The following is a 19,315-nucleotide window of genomic DNA, read 5'->3' on the forward strand; positions in this document are numbered from 1 at the left end:
TCTGCGGATCTTTCACAGAAATCGAATAACCAGCTTCTGCTGCTGCTGCTGCCGCTGCCGCTGCGGTCAATAGTGCACGACATAATTGCTGATTGAATGCGGCTGTCATCAGCTGACGTCAGGCCCCCAACTGATTAATGGCAATTAGCTGGGCTTCCATATACAACAATTGGCCACATGAAACCCAAGTAATATCGCTGTAAATTCCGGGTTTGGGTCTAGCCACAAGGACTCTCGCATATATGTACATATAGCTGGTATATATCTGGCAAATCGAAGGCACGCAAACTGAGGACAAGTCACGCCAACATCTACGTATATATACTCTTATATGTATGTGCATACATGCTTCTCAGACATTTAAGTCTCAGCTAGGAAATGGGCTCCTCCATTTTGGCGCCATAAATCTGCAGCTCGCCATGTCGCATGTCGCAAGCAATTCGACAAATGGCTTCAAAAAGCACAAAAGGGTGTGCTCGATTGGGTGTGCACGACTAGCAGATACCCTCAATCAGCTACAACTATTCAAGCCTTGACGTAATCTGCTAGACTGGAGTCTACTTGCAAAATTTGCAGTCTCTAGCTCTTAAATATCCCGAGTTATGCAGAAAAGACAGAATTAAGTAATCGATTTTAAGCGATAACTCAGAAAGCGATAAAGTTATCGCTGATTTGAAAGAAGCTGGTTTTGTGTGTGCCTTGATAAGATGTGCATCCAAAATTTCGAGTCTGTAACTATTATAGTTCCCGAGTTTTCGAGATTCAAATATGGACAGCGGGACCATGGTCAGATCGACTCGCTGAGAATTTTTAGACTATATGGCATTGGAGAAGCCTCCCAAACACATGCACCAAACGTCATACCCCTTTTACCCTTTTTTAGTGGGTATAGAATATAAGAAAAGTGGCGCAACACTCGCATAAAAGTTTATACTCTCGCGTGTCGCACAATGGAAAACTATTTGAATACTGCTGTAAAATGTACGTATTTTCCTGGTATAGCAACAAAATAAATCTGTTTGACTTGTTGCCCGTGTGACACGACAATTTGTGACTCCATTTTGAGACTCAACAAAAGTTTGCTCTCTAAATAAAACTTTTGCTAAACTCTTCTTGTTTGATGATTTCTCAATTCTTCAGCTCTTAACTCATGATATTCCCTGTGCTAGCTTTCTACTAGTTGTCTATAGTTCAGGCAAGGAATGAAATTGCAAATAAGGTTTTTTATTTAAGTCTTGGATGTGGGATGTGGGACAAATAGCTGCAGAAGCGGAAGCCTCAACAATTTGCAGCTATTCTGTTTGTTGCAACAGCTTGTCGGTTGGCCTAGGGTAACTCTAAGTCGTTCATTACCTACTCATATTTCATTTGCTGTTGTTGTTTCTTGAATGTATTCTACGATTCAGCCAATTCTCAACACAATTATCCAAGTGTGTGTGCCTCTTGTAAGTTTTTACAACACCAATTTTTAGTTTTATATGAGCTTCAGAGTTATACAACACTACCGTAACTTAAAGTTGTAATTTTGTGTTGGATATATAGTTTTCAATCTCTTCTCTTTTCACCACTTATTTCCATGCAAGACAAATAGTGCTAAAGCTTTTATCTAGAGCCGAACCCTCAAAATTTTGCAGCCAAATCTCCTTGTTACAACAGCTTGTCGCTTTACTGAGGGTAACTTCTAGTCGTTCACACCCGACTGTTGCCTTCCAGTTTGCCTTTACGTGGAATTCCCAATGTTTAAACAGTTTACTTTGCTAAATTTAAACCACATTTTATCTGCTCAAGAGCTAGATAATATAACAATACTTAAGAGACAGGGAGAGAGGAGCGAGAAAAAACGGGGCTTTAGTTAATTAATTTTTACAACCGGGGGGGGTCTATTTATATAGCGTAACATCTAGTATTGTGCTCTTGCCGATATCAGCTGAACATATGGAATTTCAGTTAGATATTTTGAGCTCGATAAAACTGTTGTGCGCAAATAATTGGAGTGGAGCGTCATATCAAATAAATATAATAATAACTCGTGTCTATTTGGGGGCCTCAACTTAAGTACCTGGCTTGCAGGTTATCAGGCCGATAGGAATTGTCTTCCAATTGGTTTTTTCGCAATAAAAGGGCAAACGCGAATTTCCGCCAAGACATTCAACTCGACAGTATTCTTCTGGCACAAGAGAAACATGAATTCCGTAACTCTGGTGGGCCTGGTGCTCTGTTGTTTATTTGTGACATCGGCGTATGCCGGCAACGATTATCTCTGGGGCGAAATCGGACCCAATGACTATCAACTGGCCAAGGATACCGTTTCGAAGGCCTTCTTTTTGGGCCTCGTACAGACCAAGAAATACGTGTTCAAGCAGTCCGTGCGTAATACCCAACAATTATTGGAATTAGCTTTATATTTATCGTTTGATAATCTCCTGCCAGAATAACCTCGATGCCCTGACCATCACGGCCATTAGGGTCACCGACAAGAAGAAGAACAACGGCGCAACAGCCGTACTGACCGCAGGCGGACCCGGCTCCAAGGGCGCCACCATTCAGTTCACCTCGCAGCGCGGCTATGGCATCAAGGATCTGGTCGAGATATGGGGCCGATAAAACGGGCCAATGCAAAACGCTTGCTAACAAGCCTAAAAGTATGCCAAATCTCGGAATAAAGCTTCAAGCATTTGATATTCGGTGTGTTCTCTAATCTGACCTCTAAGTGACATTGAAACTAAACAAGTGTTGCCAGCTGCTGAAATTTGCCACAGTTCCAGTGTTGGTAAAGTCTAAACAGAAATAGAAATACTAAAGCTGCGCTTCACGTCTTTTGTGTGTTCTCAATGGCGATTGAGTCCAATATCTACATATTTGTTTATAATCTCACCTCTAAATGACATTAGAGGCAAAAAAGGGTTGCCAATTGCTACCGTTCCAGTGTTAGTAAAGTCTAAAGTGTTGTAAATAGGAAAACTAAAGTTGCGCTTCTGCAGCCAAGCTATAAAATCCCTCGTTTAGATAATATGAATTTAGATAAAATAGCAAACAGCTTAATTTATGTTAGTTTGAGTGTTGAAAAAGCCCAAGCAGTGCTGGTAAAGGCTTTGTTAAAGAGTGCAAAGCACAGCTAGAGAATAATTAATGCCAGTCAAGGGGCTTGCACAAGTTTTATGACGCCAAAAATACCCAATTCTTCAATTTGTATTATAATAAGAGCTGAAAATGTCCCTGCAGTGTTGGAAAAGGCCTTGTTAAACAGCGCAAAGCACAGCCATAGGCTAAATAATGCCAGCCACATGGATTTCAAAAGTTTTGTGACGCACAAAATACCCATTAATTCAATTTGTATTAATTTTAGTGCTGAAAAAGTCCAAGCAGTGTTGGAAAAGGCCTTGTTGAACAGTGTGTAGCCAGCCAAATGGGTTCCACAAGTTTTATGACGCACAACGAGTCAGTTTTTGAATATATTTTTGGCTGAGCTCAACTGGTTTTTTGCTAGAATCTACAGTTGCGGGCATCTAATCCCATTTATCAAAGTCTAGACGCTGCTGGCCATATATATTTATGTGTTGACTCGACACGTATGTGTGTGTGCGTGTGTGTGTGTGTGTGTGTATCTGATCCCACAGTCAGCACAAAGGCACTCGAAACCGAGCACAGAAAAAGAGAGAGAGACACACATACACACACAACTCGTCGCTTCAAGGCCAACTTCTTATTAAATGCCAAAATGTGAGCGTTTGTATGGAATAGAAACTACAAGATACAGATACAGCGCCAGCTACAGATACAAGATACAAGTACACGCTGCAGCTTTAAGCCAGAGCAGGATTATATTTACAGCAGGCCAAAAGATCTTGGCAGACCTGCCAGACTTCTTCGATATGTAAATCTAGCTTTGAAGATGAAGCCAGATACATTTAGTTACAGATACATTTGTAGATACAGATACAGCTGCAAAATGGCGTCATCTGCTGTCAATAAGTTGTATATTTACTCGCAGAATATGAACGTACTTTGGAGTCAAACGCGCTTCGCTAATGAGTAACAGTCTGTGAATATATATATATACATATAGAGTATATGTATATAGCCAGGCATATAGATAGATCTGTCTGTTTGTATTTACAGTCGTCGTCGTCGTCTAACTTAACTTGCTGCGCCCAAGGTCAGCCGCCTGGCTATGAGAAACTTTGCTGTGTTAGTCAGGGCCCCCCAGTTTGGAAGACCTTGGCGCTACATGCCCGTTAATCTCTGAACAATCCAGTAAACTCCAAGTTTCAATGCAAAATTTCAAATACAAAACACACACACACACAAACGTATTAATTATACATGACTGGCCGTGTCTATAGCTATGGAAATAAACGACATGTACGTGATTTCATGGCAACTTGTTTGCTCAGGTTCTCTCAACTGCAAAGTTGGCTAATAATTCAAATAAATTCAAGTCCAAAGAATGCGATATCGTCGTATTCCAGATATACCCATATATATATATATATATATATATATGTATATATACGAAGCGACAACTGTACATCAATTAAATGTACCTGGCTTTTAAGCAGACCCAGCCCAACAAGTATAATTTATTCCATGAATTAATTGTGACAAATTCATAGATTTATTTTCATTTTACATTTAATGTTTATATTTCTTGAATATGTGCCGCTTCTCAACACTATTTACATGCTATAGGCTTTTGCAACACCAATTTTTAGTGTTGTTAGAAAAGTTATACAACACTACCATTCTATTATAGATGCAATTCATATAGATAATTTTCCATCTCTGCTCTTTCTAGCACTAATTTCCAGTGTTGTATAAGGCAAATAGTGCTGCAATAATTCGTCATTTTCTCTTAGTCTATTCTATGCTAATCGCAAACCAAAACTTTTTTACACACGCACACACACACACACACTATGCAAATCGGTTCCATTTGAATGCCTGATTTAATGATCAGAAGCCACATTTGTCCCATGAATAACTACCACAAAAAAAAAAACTGAACAAAGCATTTTATATAATTTCTAAATAATTGAAACAGGAAAATTGCATCATCAACAATAATAACAAAAAAAAAAAAAAAAAACAACTCAAATGCATTCTTACAATTGCTGAGAATATAATTTGAGGGCGGCAAATGAAAATATTTATTATATACATATACACATACAAACATATATGTATAATAGTTGCCGCCTCTTAGCCACATGATCAGCGATCCGTTGGCCGCATCACTCACCAACCACATACACATACGCATGCATAAAGCACCCCAAACACACAAAATTCCCCTTGCACAGGTCTCACCTGTCCGGCTGAGTGTGCGTGTGTGTGTGTGTGTGTGTGATATGGTGTAAAACTTGTTTATTTGAAATTGAACGAATGATTCAATTTCTAATTCGAATTGGTTTTTGCGCGTACGTTTAGCAGCCTTTTGCTAATTGGACAATGTGCCCAGGTGTTAGAACGACTCTTCCAAAGCTTTCGGGCCATGTTTCAATTGATTTCTTAATCAACTTTTGTCAGCGATAAAATGCATACACATACATACATTAATGTATATACATACATGCGAAAGGGTCTATTTGTTGCGTTCTTCTAAGCACAAGAAACAATTATTATTTTCTATTTCTACCCATTGTACAGTTTTTTTTTTTTTCTGTTCTTCGTACACAAAACATACAGAGGCACACATGCATACATGCGTGCATGTGTGTGTATGCTGTCTCATTGGCAGACTTAGCAACAAGACAACAGCAACATAACATAGAAACCGACTGCGCGACCGTTTGTTCGTTCTGTTCACAGTCGTCGCGTCGTAACGGTTTCATCGCTTGCGTCGCCAGCTCTTGTTCGTGGAAAAAGCGTACACATTTGATAAAGCGTATGCGCGCGACAGAGCTAGAAATATTTATGCGTACGCTTGTGTCCAAATGTGTGTGTTTGTGTGTGTGCTTGCGTGCGTGTGCGTGTGCTTCTGGTGGAATGATAAAATGTGTAATAAAAAGAAAACGTTTCCAAAAAGCTGTTTGAAAGAGAGCATATTTTTTATTTTGAATTTTAGTGAGCAAAAAGTTTACAAACATATTCCAGCTTAAGAGTAGGTAATTTTAATTACTAGAATCACACAACTGTTATTTTCATTTGACACATTTCCAGGTTGACAGTTAATAATTAATTTAAAAATTGTAACATGTTGATACGCCCGCAATTTGTATAGGAGAGAGAAAAAGACTGACTATATAAAAAGCACAGTGAGTCCCCGTCTCGCTCCCACATAGGTTGCAGTACGTTGATAAAAACCGCTCACAGCTCGCACACGCTGCCATGTTGTTAATAGGAGACAGCAGCAGGCAGCAACAGCAATTGGGTGGAAAAACTTGTAAAACAAATACACGAAAAGCGCGAAGCGAGCGGGAAAAAAAATTCCATTAGATTTCTGTAACGTTTACCCCATGTAGTTTGCCGACGCCAAAAACGCGGCCAACTTTGTTCGCTGTGCAGCTGCAAATGGCGCGAGCAACTGCCGAAAGCAGCACACGAACGAAACTCGACGAAAAAGCCAACTCAACGAACGAGTGTACGAGTCTACGAAACGAAAGCGCTTCGTTAGAATTCGCGTCTGTCTGTCCGTATGTATGTATGTATGTATATGTGTGTTTCTGTTGTGTGTGTGTGCGTGTGTGTTGGTGTTTCATAAATTATGACGTTGGCCGAGCTTTTTTCTCTTTCGAATTTAGGTGAAGAAATATGTAATCAAGTACATACACACACATGTACAAATTTTTCAGACTTGCCGTCATCCGATAATAAAAAAGCACATGCAAAGGCCATTCAAACCATGTCGAAATAAATGTGTTTAATCAACGAGCTAGCGTGCTGCTGACGTTAGAGCGAGATGGCAACGCTTTTCGTTTCTTCCCTTTACTCTGCGCCATTTGTAAGTTGCGTAATTGTCGGTCGATTCAAAAAATGTGTCATTCAAGTTCCTGGTTTCTCGTCAAAAACGGCGCCTCTCTTTTGTGTCATCTATTCTTTTCATTTTCCATTCTTTTGTGCCAGGCAAATGCGCGCGCGAGTTTACGTAATGCGCGGGCTTTTTTCTTTTCTTTTTCTTTTCATTTTGTGTAAGTTTCGATTGGTACACGTTTTTTTTTTTTTTTTCTTCAGTTCTTATTGCTCACATGATACACATGGTGTAAATCGTACACACACACACATATGCATACACATGTACATGTAGTGTCTGTCGTTTCAGGCAAAGTTCACTAGAAAAAACCACCACCAACAAAGCGCTGCGCCACTGAACCACAACCACCACCAACCGCCGCGCCACTTATTTGACTATTTTCGACGTTAGCAACAACGGATTCTTTTGCTAGCAGCGTTGAGTAGTTCTTTTTTTTTTTTTTTTCATTTGTTGGTGCTCTCCTTTGGTTTTATACTCTTTTTTTTTTCACTTGATTGTATTTTTGTTGAGGCGCTGCAAGCGCACAACGAACCGCACGGTCCAACGTTCAACGCACGAATGAATTGACAGAGACGCCAGCGACAGCAACACGGCGACAAACCAGTTTTATATAAGCCCGCGCGTAAGTACAGTAAATATAAGCTGTATACGTGTATGTATTATTTTGTGTGTATGTGTGTATGTGAGAGCGCCTACGAGAGCAGCGCTTCAAGCTTCGAGAAAGCTTTTTGCAATTGTACATAAGCGAGAATATGTGTGTATGTATTAGTGTAGTTTTGTCGTTGACACACATTCAATTTGTGGCTGTTGTTGTTGCTCTTTTATATGCTTTTTTTTTGTGTGTGTTGTATGAATGTATGTATGTATGGTATGTATGTATGTATGCGGCTTTGTAGTTTTGTAGCTCTGACACGCCACTTGGCTAAAAATTTTCCGTCTTTGACGTTTTTCATTGAAACGCAATGAAAAGATTTGTATCAAAGTAGAGTTAAAAATGAAAAAAAAAAAGAAAAGAAGAAAAAACCCTGACTTTATGCTTAGATTAATTGCAAAGATAACACCGACCAGAGCAGCAGAGTGGGCGTATGCAAAAAAAACTTGATGAAAACAAATCTAATTAGAAAACGTGCAGTTGTGTGGTAGAAAGTGTGCCAGCGAATGCCTGTGATTAGTTTAAGGGGCAGCGGGTTGGGCGAGGGGTGGACAGTGACCGCAGGAAGCACTCAGCGTGCATATACAGTATGTCAATAAAGTGTTTTTACTAACAAAAAAAAACTAATTTTTTGGGTTTAGTTGAAAATAAATGTACCTAAAAGTGAGAATTTTTTTTCAATTATAATTTATTTCGATTCTATATTTCTCCTAGAACTTAATGGCAAAAAGAATTGTTAAATAACATTACCCAAACATTTTATAAAATTAAAAAACTAAAAACATTCACATTTTATGCTGTCAATAAAGTGTTTTTACAGCTACGGTAAATTGTTTTGCCGTTCTCTTTTGGGTGATCCCGTTAGATTTGGGCCCATGCGTTTTGGCTTCTCTTGTGTCTTCGACTTTTCTTGTCATTTTCTATTGCAATTTATAACGTTTTGCTTTAATTTTATGAAAAATAAAATGCCAGGAAAAAGAACAACTTTTGAAGTCGCTCAGCTGGTGTATTATAACCATCAGATGGGACGTCAAGTCTCGGAACTGGCTGATATGTTTAATTTATCAAAAGCAACGATATACAACATATTAAACAGAGCCAATAAGGAAGATAGGCTAGAGGCAAAGCCAGTATGTGGTCGACCCTGCAAAATTTCTGACAGAGATAAGCGAAAAATTCTGAGAAAAATTGAGAAAAATCCACAAATTTCGCTTAGGGATATTGCTCAGGAGTTCAAGGAAGAAAGTGGTGTTGATGTGTTACATGAAACTGTCCGAAAATTACTGAATTCCAATGACTACACATCACGAGTTGCCAGGAAAAAACCTCTACTATCGGCGGCGAATATTTTGAAGCGGCTATCGTTCGCTCAAGTCCATGTAAATAGTTCGAACGATTTTTGGAGTAACGTCATATTCTGTGACGAAAGCAAGATGATGCTATTCTACAACGATGGGCCATCCAGAGTCTGGAGAAAGCCACTAACAGCGTTGGAAAACCGCAATATTATTCCAACCGTTAAATTCGGAAAACTATCAGTGATGGTGTGGGGGTGTATTTCGAGCAAGGGTGTAGGAGATTTGACCTTCATTGAGAATACCATGGATGCTAGACAATATCTGAGCATTTTACAGACACATCTCGTCAGTAGTGCACAGAAATTTGGATTCTATGAGGACAATAAGCCAATTTTTAAATTTTACCAGGACAATGACCCGAAGCATAAAGCTCATATGGTAAGAGTTTGGCTGTTGTACAACTGTGGAAAGGTGTTAGACACTCCACCACAAAGTCCAGATATGAATCCAATAGAAAATGTGTGGTCATATTTGAAAAAAAAAGTCGCAAAGCGGAGTCCAAAATCAAAAACTGATTTAAAAGCTGCTGTACTGGAAGAATGGCAGAAGATTCCAGAAACATACATACAAAACCTTATTGTTTCAATGAAACGGCGATTGCAGGCTGTATGTGACGCTAATGGCAGCCACACAAAGTATTAAAAAAAAATATTCCTGTTTTTTTAACATTGTTATTTAGTAATAAAGTTTCGTGTAAAAACACTTTATTGACAGCATAAAATTTGAATGTTTTTAGTTTTTTAATTTTATAAAATGTTTGGGTAATGTTATTTAACAATTCTTTTTGCCATTAAGTTCTAGGAAAAATATAGAATCGAAATAAATTAGAATTGAAAAAAAATTCTCACTTTTAGGTACATTTATTTTCAACTAAACCCAAAAAATTAGTTTTTTTTTGTTAGTAAAAACACTTTATTGACATACTGTACATGCATACATATGTATTTATGTATGTATATGTACTATGTGCTTGCCAATCACCGTGTGTGTGTGTGTGTGTGTGTGTGTAAAAAGTGTGTCATCACTTTGCACAGCTAGAAAACTTGTTATTTACAACAACAGCAACTCAACGAAAGGCAGCAATAACAGCTTTGCTTTTTTTTTTTCGCTGCATTGCAATTCTCTGCTTCTTCTTTGCTTCTTCGTGTTCACTTCTTGTGCCTACCACATTGCACATGTTCACACACACACACACACACACACACACACAGACGAAGCTTTTGTATGCGCGCTAAGTGCAAACTACAAACCGAAACTGGGTTATTGGTGCAAATGCGCGCGCGTTTTTTTTTTTCTTCAACCTGCTTTGCCTGCCTCTACTCCCCCTTCCTACACGCTGTTAACTTTGCCTTCGTTAAGTAGCTGCTGTTCTTGTTGCTGTTGTTGTTGCACTTGTCATGTGAAAGCTGCAGCTGCAGTTGCAAACATCAAGTGATCGGAAATTGCATCAAATGACTAATTTCATTGTTCTTCTTCTTCTTCTCGTTGTTGTTGTTATCGTTGCCTATTGCTGTACGCTTTGCCTAATGATGACGACATCAACATGAAGAGAAACGAAAATCAAAACCAGTTCCAAAAGGCGAAACAAAACTTTTGGCGATAACGCCACAGCTGCCATATTGTTGTTGTTGTTGTTGTTGTTGCTGTTGTTGTTGTTGGCCTTATTGCGTTTTATGTTTTATGCTCAAAATGAAAAGCCACGCAACTCGTTCAACGAAAGAAAGCTGCCGCAGCATTTGTTGCCCGCTCCCTGCCCCGCACCCTTTTCTACGACTCATATGTGCATGTTTTATGACTTTGTCTTCTTTCTGGGGTCTTTTGTCTTGCGTCTTTTGCCGCCTTTACGAGCGAAACGTGTGTTGCATGTGATTTCATTTGGTTTTCGGCCATGTTTACGTTTAACCACAAACTGGCCAAATACAGAGACAAAGAAATCATTTTGTTGTTCTTTTCGTTGGGTTAAAAGTTAATGCGTTTCCATCCAATCTTTCAATTACGATCTACACGCAGTGCCCCTCTTCCACCCCTCGTCAACCAGTGCATCGTTTGAAAGCTTTACGAAAATGTCCATACAGAATGCTGTTAATGGGTAAAAGGGAATTTTGTTGGGCAATTCTGAAAAAATTCCCAAAATGCTAAGCGGAAATGTATTAATAGGAATTTATGTATATACATAGGTATGTATGAATGTATGCATGTATTAATTTTCACTCTTTCGTTAACCTTATGAAATGATGTCAAACCTTAATTTATTCTTGACCCATTTCGAATATTTTCTGACTAGTTCCTGTTTCTAACTATAAACTTAAACAGATGTTCTTTTTAGAAAGTTTTTTCAGCTCATAAAAGCTTGCCTCTTTGTTTGTCAATTCAGGTTGTTGTCACATCAGCTGTCGGCGCATCAAAATTAATGTTATTCATACATACATACATATGTACATACATACATATATGCTATACGAATGTCGGACACACACACACACACACACACAATAGCTTTTGCCAGTGCTGCCCAGTTGAGTTTTCCCCAAAGATAACTGTCATCGGGCAGCAGCAGCCGCCGCAACAGCAATCAAGAATGCTCCGGTTGAGTGATCAACTAGAAGATACCCTGTAAATGAGGCCTAACAGGATGGTAACAAGCTGGTAAGTTTTCTTCTTCTTTATATTAATGATCGATAATAAAAGAGACTGACAAGAGTCAATGGTAATATACCCAGCCTAATCCATGCTCAACTGTCACAGGGTATATTGAGAGAAGGCGCACAATAATAAAACTGAAAACATGTTTTCGTGCACGTCCGTACGTTTTAATTGAGCTTCTCTAGTTCTACTTAAACAAATGCACACACATACAGCTGGAGGGAGGAAGGGGGGGGGGGGGGTAGAGTATATGTATGTGTGTGTGTGTTTGTAAGTCAGTGGGAAGTTTGGAACTGGCTTTACATTGGAGCTCAGCTTTGCACATTGCGCTTTTGAACTTTAAAATTCTAATTTCGCACACACACACACACACACACACACACACAACTACATACATATATAGTTAACAACTGGAAAACCTTGAAATGCGCACGAGTGACTAATTAGACGGGCAACTGACAGGGCTGAGAACTCGGTTCAGGTTCAAATTCCAATAATTGTTCAAACATTGTGCAGTTGTGAGTATAGAGCTGTGTTTTTTCAGTATTTTAAATACTGTTTAGTATATTTTTGAAGTAACAAAATATGACAGAATCGCTTGAAAAAAAAAACACAGAAAATTATGTTGTTAATTTAGTACTTACAGAACTTTTATGATACAGTGTTGTATAACTTAATAAAAAAGTAGTTATAAATTCCAATGCATGACCCTTCCAGCGCTGTGCACAATCGTATATGTACATATACTTACAGTTTTTTCAGCTTCTTTAATTTAATACTTTTATGGAAAATTCCTTAATCGTGATAGTGTAAATACACATTCCAGCCATAATATGGCTTATGTACATATATTTCCAGACAGTTCGGTATTTTTTTTTTTATGCGCTTCAAAGTGCATTTCTCATAACTCGTTTTAATTGTTGATCACGATTAGGGATTTTCGCATAAACGTAGTTAAATGCCTGACTTGACGAAACACTATTTTTTTTTTTTTTTTTGCTCTCTCTGTCTCCCTTTTTTGCGTGGAGCGTTTACCGTTTGGCTTGCTGAAAACTTAATGACTGACCCCAAACAATTGCCAGTTGGCAGCTCGGTATACGGTTCCAGCTGTTGGAATATGCGCGTCTAATGCCAGCGAATAATCATTGGCGAATGTGCGGCGCAGCCTTTGCCTTTCGCTGTGACCATCCAGTTTTCAACCGAAAATGCGTTCCATACAAACACACATACATGCATACATACATATATGTACACTTACATACATGCATACATGTGTCAGTTTGTGCTTTTATGTGCAGTTGTATATATGTGTGCATATACATGCCTGAGTGTGTGTGTGTGTGACGACGCGCTTTTGTGTGTGTGTGTGTGTGTGTGTGTGTGTAGGGGAAGCCAGTGTAGGTCACCCAGAGAGGCAAACAGCTCCACACAATGCTTCATGTCGTCGTCGTCGTCGTCGTCGTCGTCGACGGCGTCGCTGGCGTCGCCGTTGTCGTCACGCAGCTTTTAAGCTCTCTAAGCCGCCCAAAATGTCTGCAGTCGCCGCATGTCACGCTTATTGGCCTAAGCCGCTGCCAGCGTTGCGTTCGCGTTGGACATGTGCCGTTATCAGCGCACTGGAACGAAATTTGCTTGGAAATGCCAAAAAAAAAATTGCGCACCACTGCCGCTGCTGCGAACACAATGTAACAAAACTCGAAGGGGCATCAAGTAGTTTCCTCTACACACACACACACACACACACACACATCTATATATATGTATGTATTATTGTTTCCGCAATGAATTTGATTAGAAGCCCGTCTCTTATCAGCTATGCGGAATTTCGCTCAGCGCATTTCTGTTGCCAAGCGAACGACCCACTGCTCCGAATTTCGATACACTGCGCCGCATGCAACCAATTGCAAGTTCTTGACTCTGTTTCCTATTTTTTTTTTTTTTTCGTTCTTCATTTTGGGTTTACTTTGGCCGCAGCCCAACCCAGCTCAACCCCCCCTCTACACCCCTCAGCCCAGGCAACCCTGCGGCCTGTGTCAATTTCTAGTGCGCATGTTTTCCTCGCATTCTTTTTGAGCAGCGACATTTTCAGTATGTATGCATGCAGTTTCTTTGTTTTTCATTCTACCTGAAGGTATTTTCCATTTCGACGCAAAACAACAACTTTGCCCATATAAATATTGCGTCTTATCGCTGCGACGCTGCGACGCTGCGACGGAATGCAATCACAATAGTTTATGCGTCACACGAAAGTATCTCTATCTATGGGGTGGAAAGTATCTATGTATCTTTGTGCGCAAAACCAGTTTGCACTGCACGAGAAGAACAATGAGAAGGAGGACGGGCAGGGGAACGGGGGGCATGTTACTTGATATTATCACGACCATTTCCATTCAGAATCAGTTGAGCTATTCAGGCTTATTAAGTCAATGCATTGTTGCATTTGATTAGACAATGATTTATTTCGAAACTCATTAGTAGATTAAATTTACTTAGGTTCAAAAAGATTTTGCTGTATTATATCATAAATGCGAACTGGTTCCAGCTCGAACGGAACTAGTTGTCGCAACTGAACCTGAACTAATAATCGCTTATAATTGTGAACTGAATTCTTCCATTTAAAAACTGCAATTGAAGGAAGTATTATATAGCTTAGTTTAGTTTTAAGGATAAAAGATTAAATTTACTTAGGTTCTTTATTATATTATAATCTGAACTGGTTCCAGCTTCTTATTCCATTTATTAATGATCGTGAACGGAACTAGTTCTCGAAGCTGAACCTGATCTGCATCATAATCAATTTCATTCCTTCTATAGCAAATCTATATTCCAGAAGCTCATGTCTAGCAAATATTCCTCATATCAGAGCTCAGTTGAAATTCTACATCGATCTTAATGCGTATTATTTATGGGGCGCTGATATCTCCGCACGAGCTAACGCCAAGCAGTCTGCCCGAGCAGTCTATATACCTATATCATTTATATATAGATCTGTATATATATATAGAGTGGCATTTGATAGCAGAAATAGAACTTGAAGAGTGTATCGAACTGCATGATGATGCTGAATTTAAATGATGCGACAATATTTGGGCATTGATTGCATTCGTGAGAGGCTTCGATTAGACACCTATACAGAAATAATAGGTTTTATTAATAATATAAATATGTCTGACATATGCCAACAGCTACAGCTATTTATCGTATTGCTACGGTATATTTCCTTTTTTTGGATAGCTTCTTCCATTCCCTCGCAATCGAGTAATAAACCTATTTAGAGGAAACATTTGTGTTTATTATGAGAATCGGACACTGAACATTGCTGCGTTTAGGGTATCTGATAGTCAGTGGCTCCCGCCTAGAGTAGTCTGACTTGTTTTAATTCTCCCATGATTGAGAAATACAAATATTTAGGGGATAAACTTTTGTTAATATATAACGCAAACATTGTTGCGTCCAGGGTATCTGTTAGTCGGGCATACCCGCCGCGATTACGCCTTCTTGTTTAAATGCCCCCATTATTGAGAAATATGTATATCAGTAAAGAAGGAATTCCCAAGCCTGCTGCCAGGGTATCTCCTAGTCGATCACACGCGCCTAATAAGCACGCCGCCTACTTGCTTTAATTAAACAAACGAAATTGATCTGTCTAGAACTTAATTGGCATCTTTAGCTGCGCTTAACTTTACGCAATTTGCACTTAATTGGTAACCGAAGACAGTGCCTGCCAAAAAGATGCCAACCAAAGACAGTGCCTGCTAAAAAGCTGCTAACGTGTGCACAATTAATGAGCAGCGCTTCAATTTCCACTCGCAGCGTTGCCAGAACGCTGAGCTCATTAGCGTTATGCTAGAAGAAGAAGAAGTGGAAGAGGAGGGTGTAGGGTACTCGCATTAGGGTAGTCGCAGCATCAGGTACTCGCCGAGCGAACAACCGTTAATTGAAAACGGGAAAAAGGCAAAACGGCAAAGAAGGTCGTTCATTTGCAGCCCGTTGCAAGGCGCATTCGTTTATTATTCCCCCCCTTGCACCCTCCTAGGTTAGCGTGAGATAATGATAAGATAAAGCATCGTCTGTGGCTTTGTCATAAGAAAGTAAAATACTTAAAACTGGGTGAAGCAACTACGAAAAGTCTTTTTGTAGCCCAAAAAAGAAGAAGAAGAACAACAACAACAACAGCAACAAAAAGAAGAAGATGAAGAACAACAACAGCGACAATAAAGCGGGCCAAGTAAACAAAAACCAAAAAGAAAACGAAAAGCAGCAGCAAGAAAAACATTTACAAAAGAAGTTCATTGAACCTGCGTAGCGCTTGGCTACTTTACACAACCAACTCCGCAACCGCGCCCCTTGCCCGCAGCAGCTCCGACTTCGACTGCGAACGTCTTCAAGTCAAATTTTGTTCGAGTCGAACGGCGAACGCAGAGAGAGAGAGAGAGAGAGAGAGCGACCGGGAGAGAGGTAGACTGGCCAGCTGCACATCTGCACAGGCAGCAGAATGCATTAGACAAAAGACTTGCAGAGCGAAACGCAGGCGGAGTGGGAGCGTGGGGGCGTGGGGCGTGGCGCACAGAAGTCAGCGCTGAAAGGTGAACGCCAAAAGGAAACCAAGCGAGCATAATGTAAAGGAGAAGAGGGGGAGAGGCAGTTCAGTAGTTCAAAATGCTGCCGCCACGCATAAACGATCAACAGTAAAAGACAACAACAACAATAACAACAACATTGAACGGGCAGCGTTGCCAGAGTTTGTGCGCTTCGCAGCCTGCCAGAGTTCGTTTTCTTTTCAAATGGGTGTTGCGAATATTTAAACAGCTTTTATCAACTACGTGTGTGTGTGTGTGTGTGTGTGTGTGTGCATGTATTTACATAAAAACAACACTTATGCCGCACGTACATGTACATGTACATGTCTGCATGCACATGTGTGTATTATGTGTACATAGCACATGTTTAAGTATTATGTAAACATATGTACTTACATTCGTACAAGCAGTTGCGTAGTCAGCAACTTTTCCGTAAGGGGCTTCGTTTGCAGCTAAACAACAATTTAAAGCTGATTGCGCTGCAATGTATTAACAATTTATTATATTTATGTTTTGTGCATTTCGCAACAAATGCCAAACGAGATTTTCATAACAACACACTCGTTGACCCAGAGTCGGAGTCGAGTGTGTGACTCCCCTCCCCCCAGTTACTACGCCCCTGGCATGCATGCATACATAAGCACGTTAAGGCATGAAAGCGATGAAGACGACGACGACGACGGCGACGGCGACGACTACGAAACGCGAACAACGAAACGACGAATCGACGAAACGATGAAACCAAAGCGATGGCATGACTGTACTATGTATGTATGTATGTATGTATGTACACACAGAGCGTATACAAACAGCGACGAAACACATACGCGTGCGAGCTGCAGCTGTGTGTGCGTGTGTGTGTGTGTGTGTCTGTGTGTGTGTCCCAGGTATAGCGGAGGGTATGTACGCGCTTCGCGCCTGTTGCAAAATTCAGTGCCGCAGTTTCGTTCGTGACGAAAGGATGTACGCCCGGTTGTAGGCCGTACATACACACACACACACACACACGCACACACATACATACATGCATACATGCATACATAGAGAGACATGCACAGCTTCGACATGCACACGCACACGCACACATCCATCTACACAGACAACATGCCAAAGAGCGGCGAATACGAGGAGCTGGCTCAACTGTTAAAATCTTGGAACGTCAGCGAGCTGTTGCCGTATTTGCAAGGTAAACAAAACAAAACGGAACGAAACAGAACGAAGAATAATGAAAGCAACAAAAGTGCTGTACGAATTCTGTTCGAATTCTGTTATACAACTGATAACTCGTATACGACTGCTAACTCTTATACTATCCACGCACACAGAGGAGGCAATTAACACGCAGGAGCTGCAGATGTTGAAGCGGCATCATCTGAACGAGCTGCTGCGCAACTTTCGCTATGGCACACGTATACGATTTGAGCATCATCTGGAACGCTGGCGTCGCTGGCTCAATGTGCCGCTGCAGGATGCGTCGCCCTGCAGCGGCAGAGTTGCCCATGTGGACAGCGGCTCTATGGGGCACTGCAGCGGCTGTCGCTGCTCGGGCGACAGCTTCCAGCAGACGAAAAGCCATTCCAAGTCCGATCTGTTGGATGACAGCCGATCCAAACAGCTGCCGGCGGAGCCATTTGTGACGCTCAGCGAGATGACGGATGGCTCGCAGTTTAATGTGCCGCTGCCGCTGGGCGATCACAGCGAACTGGTCCACACGGAGCTTGTGACGGCGGATCTGATCAAGCCGGAAATAACCGAACCGGATGTTAGCGAGGAGAGCGGCGTCACGGTCCTGTCCATATTGCAGGCATCGCCGGTCAAGGCGCAATCCCTGCTAGAGCGTTTGGGCCAGAACGAGCAGCTGGATGCAGTGCAGCGTCTGCTGCTGATCCAGCTCATCTGCAGCTATTACGAGGACAATCGTTTGCATTTGACCCTGCAGCGCAGTCACCTGCTGGAGCGCGAGATTCTGCAGCTGTTCCCCAAGGAGCAGCTCTGTTTCTATCGCACTGAGCGGCGCGGCAAGATCTACGTGAGATTCACCAACATGAAGCGGAACAAACGGTTTGGCGCCCAGAAGCGGCGCCGCGAGGAATCGATGGCACCGCCCACCTCCTTTGTATCCAAGGAGGTCACCTTTGGCGGCGATCCCATGTCCAGTCCCGAGAGATCAGATTGATATGCTAAGCCTAGTTTCTAAGATAGTTTCCACACATAACTCATCCCAATCCACATCATATCGATTCCTAGATCATGTCCCATGCACACGATACGTTTATTTGACTTGAATATCGATATATCGGATATATCGTCAATATCGATATATCTTATATCGTAAATATCGAGCTATATTACGTAAATATGATATATCTTGTATATCGTAAATATGTATATCGGATGTATATCCTGTATATCGATATATCGATGTATTGCAAATGTCGATATCTTATTTATCGTAAATATCGACGTATACTGTACATTGTAAATGTCGATATATCGGGTATATCGTAAATATGAATATATCTTATAAATCGTAAATGTCGTTATATCGTAAATAACGATATATCTTATGTAACGATATATCTTATATCGTAAATATGAATATATCTTATATATCGTAAACATCGATTTATCGTATATATCGTAAATAACGATATTCTTTCCTTGGTATTACGATATCCAAACTCATCATCATCTTATCATCTTATCTATTGCTAACTCGTAACTGTTGAGGACTACGTGTATTCCATATATGTATGTATATTAGATAAGTTAAGAATTGGTTTTACTTTTTATATGGTATGCTTTCAAGGAATTTTAATTGTAGCATATTATCTCAAAGTTAATAGCGTTTGTGAGTGTGTATTAAGATCGTTATAAACTCTAGATTTATCTAATAAATATTTACAACTTATATAGCGCGATATAAAAACTATACAATAGAAGCCAGAACTAAAATTAACTATAAGCAAGCTAGTCGTCTAAATGGAATGGAATAACTGGTTAACGAACCGAACGAGAGACTATGTGTTAAGGCCTATTCATCTCAAGTAACTCTAGAATTATAAAAGCTAGCGATATGAAATTTGGTATATAGGTTCTCGTAGAACTAACA

General features: G+C 40.3%; 2 protein-coding genes across 2 annotated transcripts; both read left to right on the top strand.

The window, feature by feature from the left end:
* The first annotated feature begins 2,153 nt into the window (after positions 1 to 2,153).
* LOC6636459 (probable salivary secreted peptide) lies at positions 2,154 to 2,679 on the top strand. Its single transcript, XM_002059782.4, has 2 exons — positions 2,154 to 2,366; positions 2,431 to 2,679. The coding sequence occupies exons 1-2, from the start codon at positions 2,184 to 2,186 to the stop codon at positions 2,602 to 2,604; spliced, it is 357 nt and encodes a 118-aa protein (XP_002059818.1). The 5' UTR covers positions 2,154 to 2,183; the 3' UTR covers positions 2,605 to 2,679.
* A 14,401-nt stretch (positions 2,680 to 17,080) lies between these two features.
* Positions 17,081 to 19,114, top strand: LOC6636457 (uncharacterized). Its single transcript, XM_002059781.4, has 2 exons — positions 17,081 to 17,389; positions 17,529 to 19,114. Exons 1-2 carry the CDS (start codon positions 17,254 to 17,256, stop codon positions 18,377 to 18,379), a joined length of 987 nt encoding a protein of 328 aa, XP_002059817.1. The 5' UTR covers positions 17,081 to 17,253; the 3' UTR covers positions 18,380 to 19,114.
* The last annotated feature ends 201 nt before the right edge of the window (positions 19,115 to 19,315 follow it).

This window comes from Drosophila virilis, unplaced genomic scaffold (assembly GCF_030788295.1).
Source record: "Drosophila virilis strain 15010-1051.87 unplaced genomic scaffold, Dvir_AGI_RSII-ME tig00000016, whole genome shotgun sequence".
NCBI lineage: Eukaryota > Metazoa > Arthropoda > Insecta > Diptera > Drosophilidae > Drosophila > Drosophila virilis.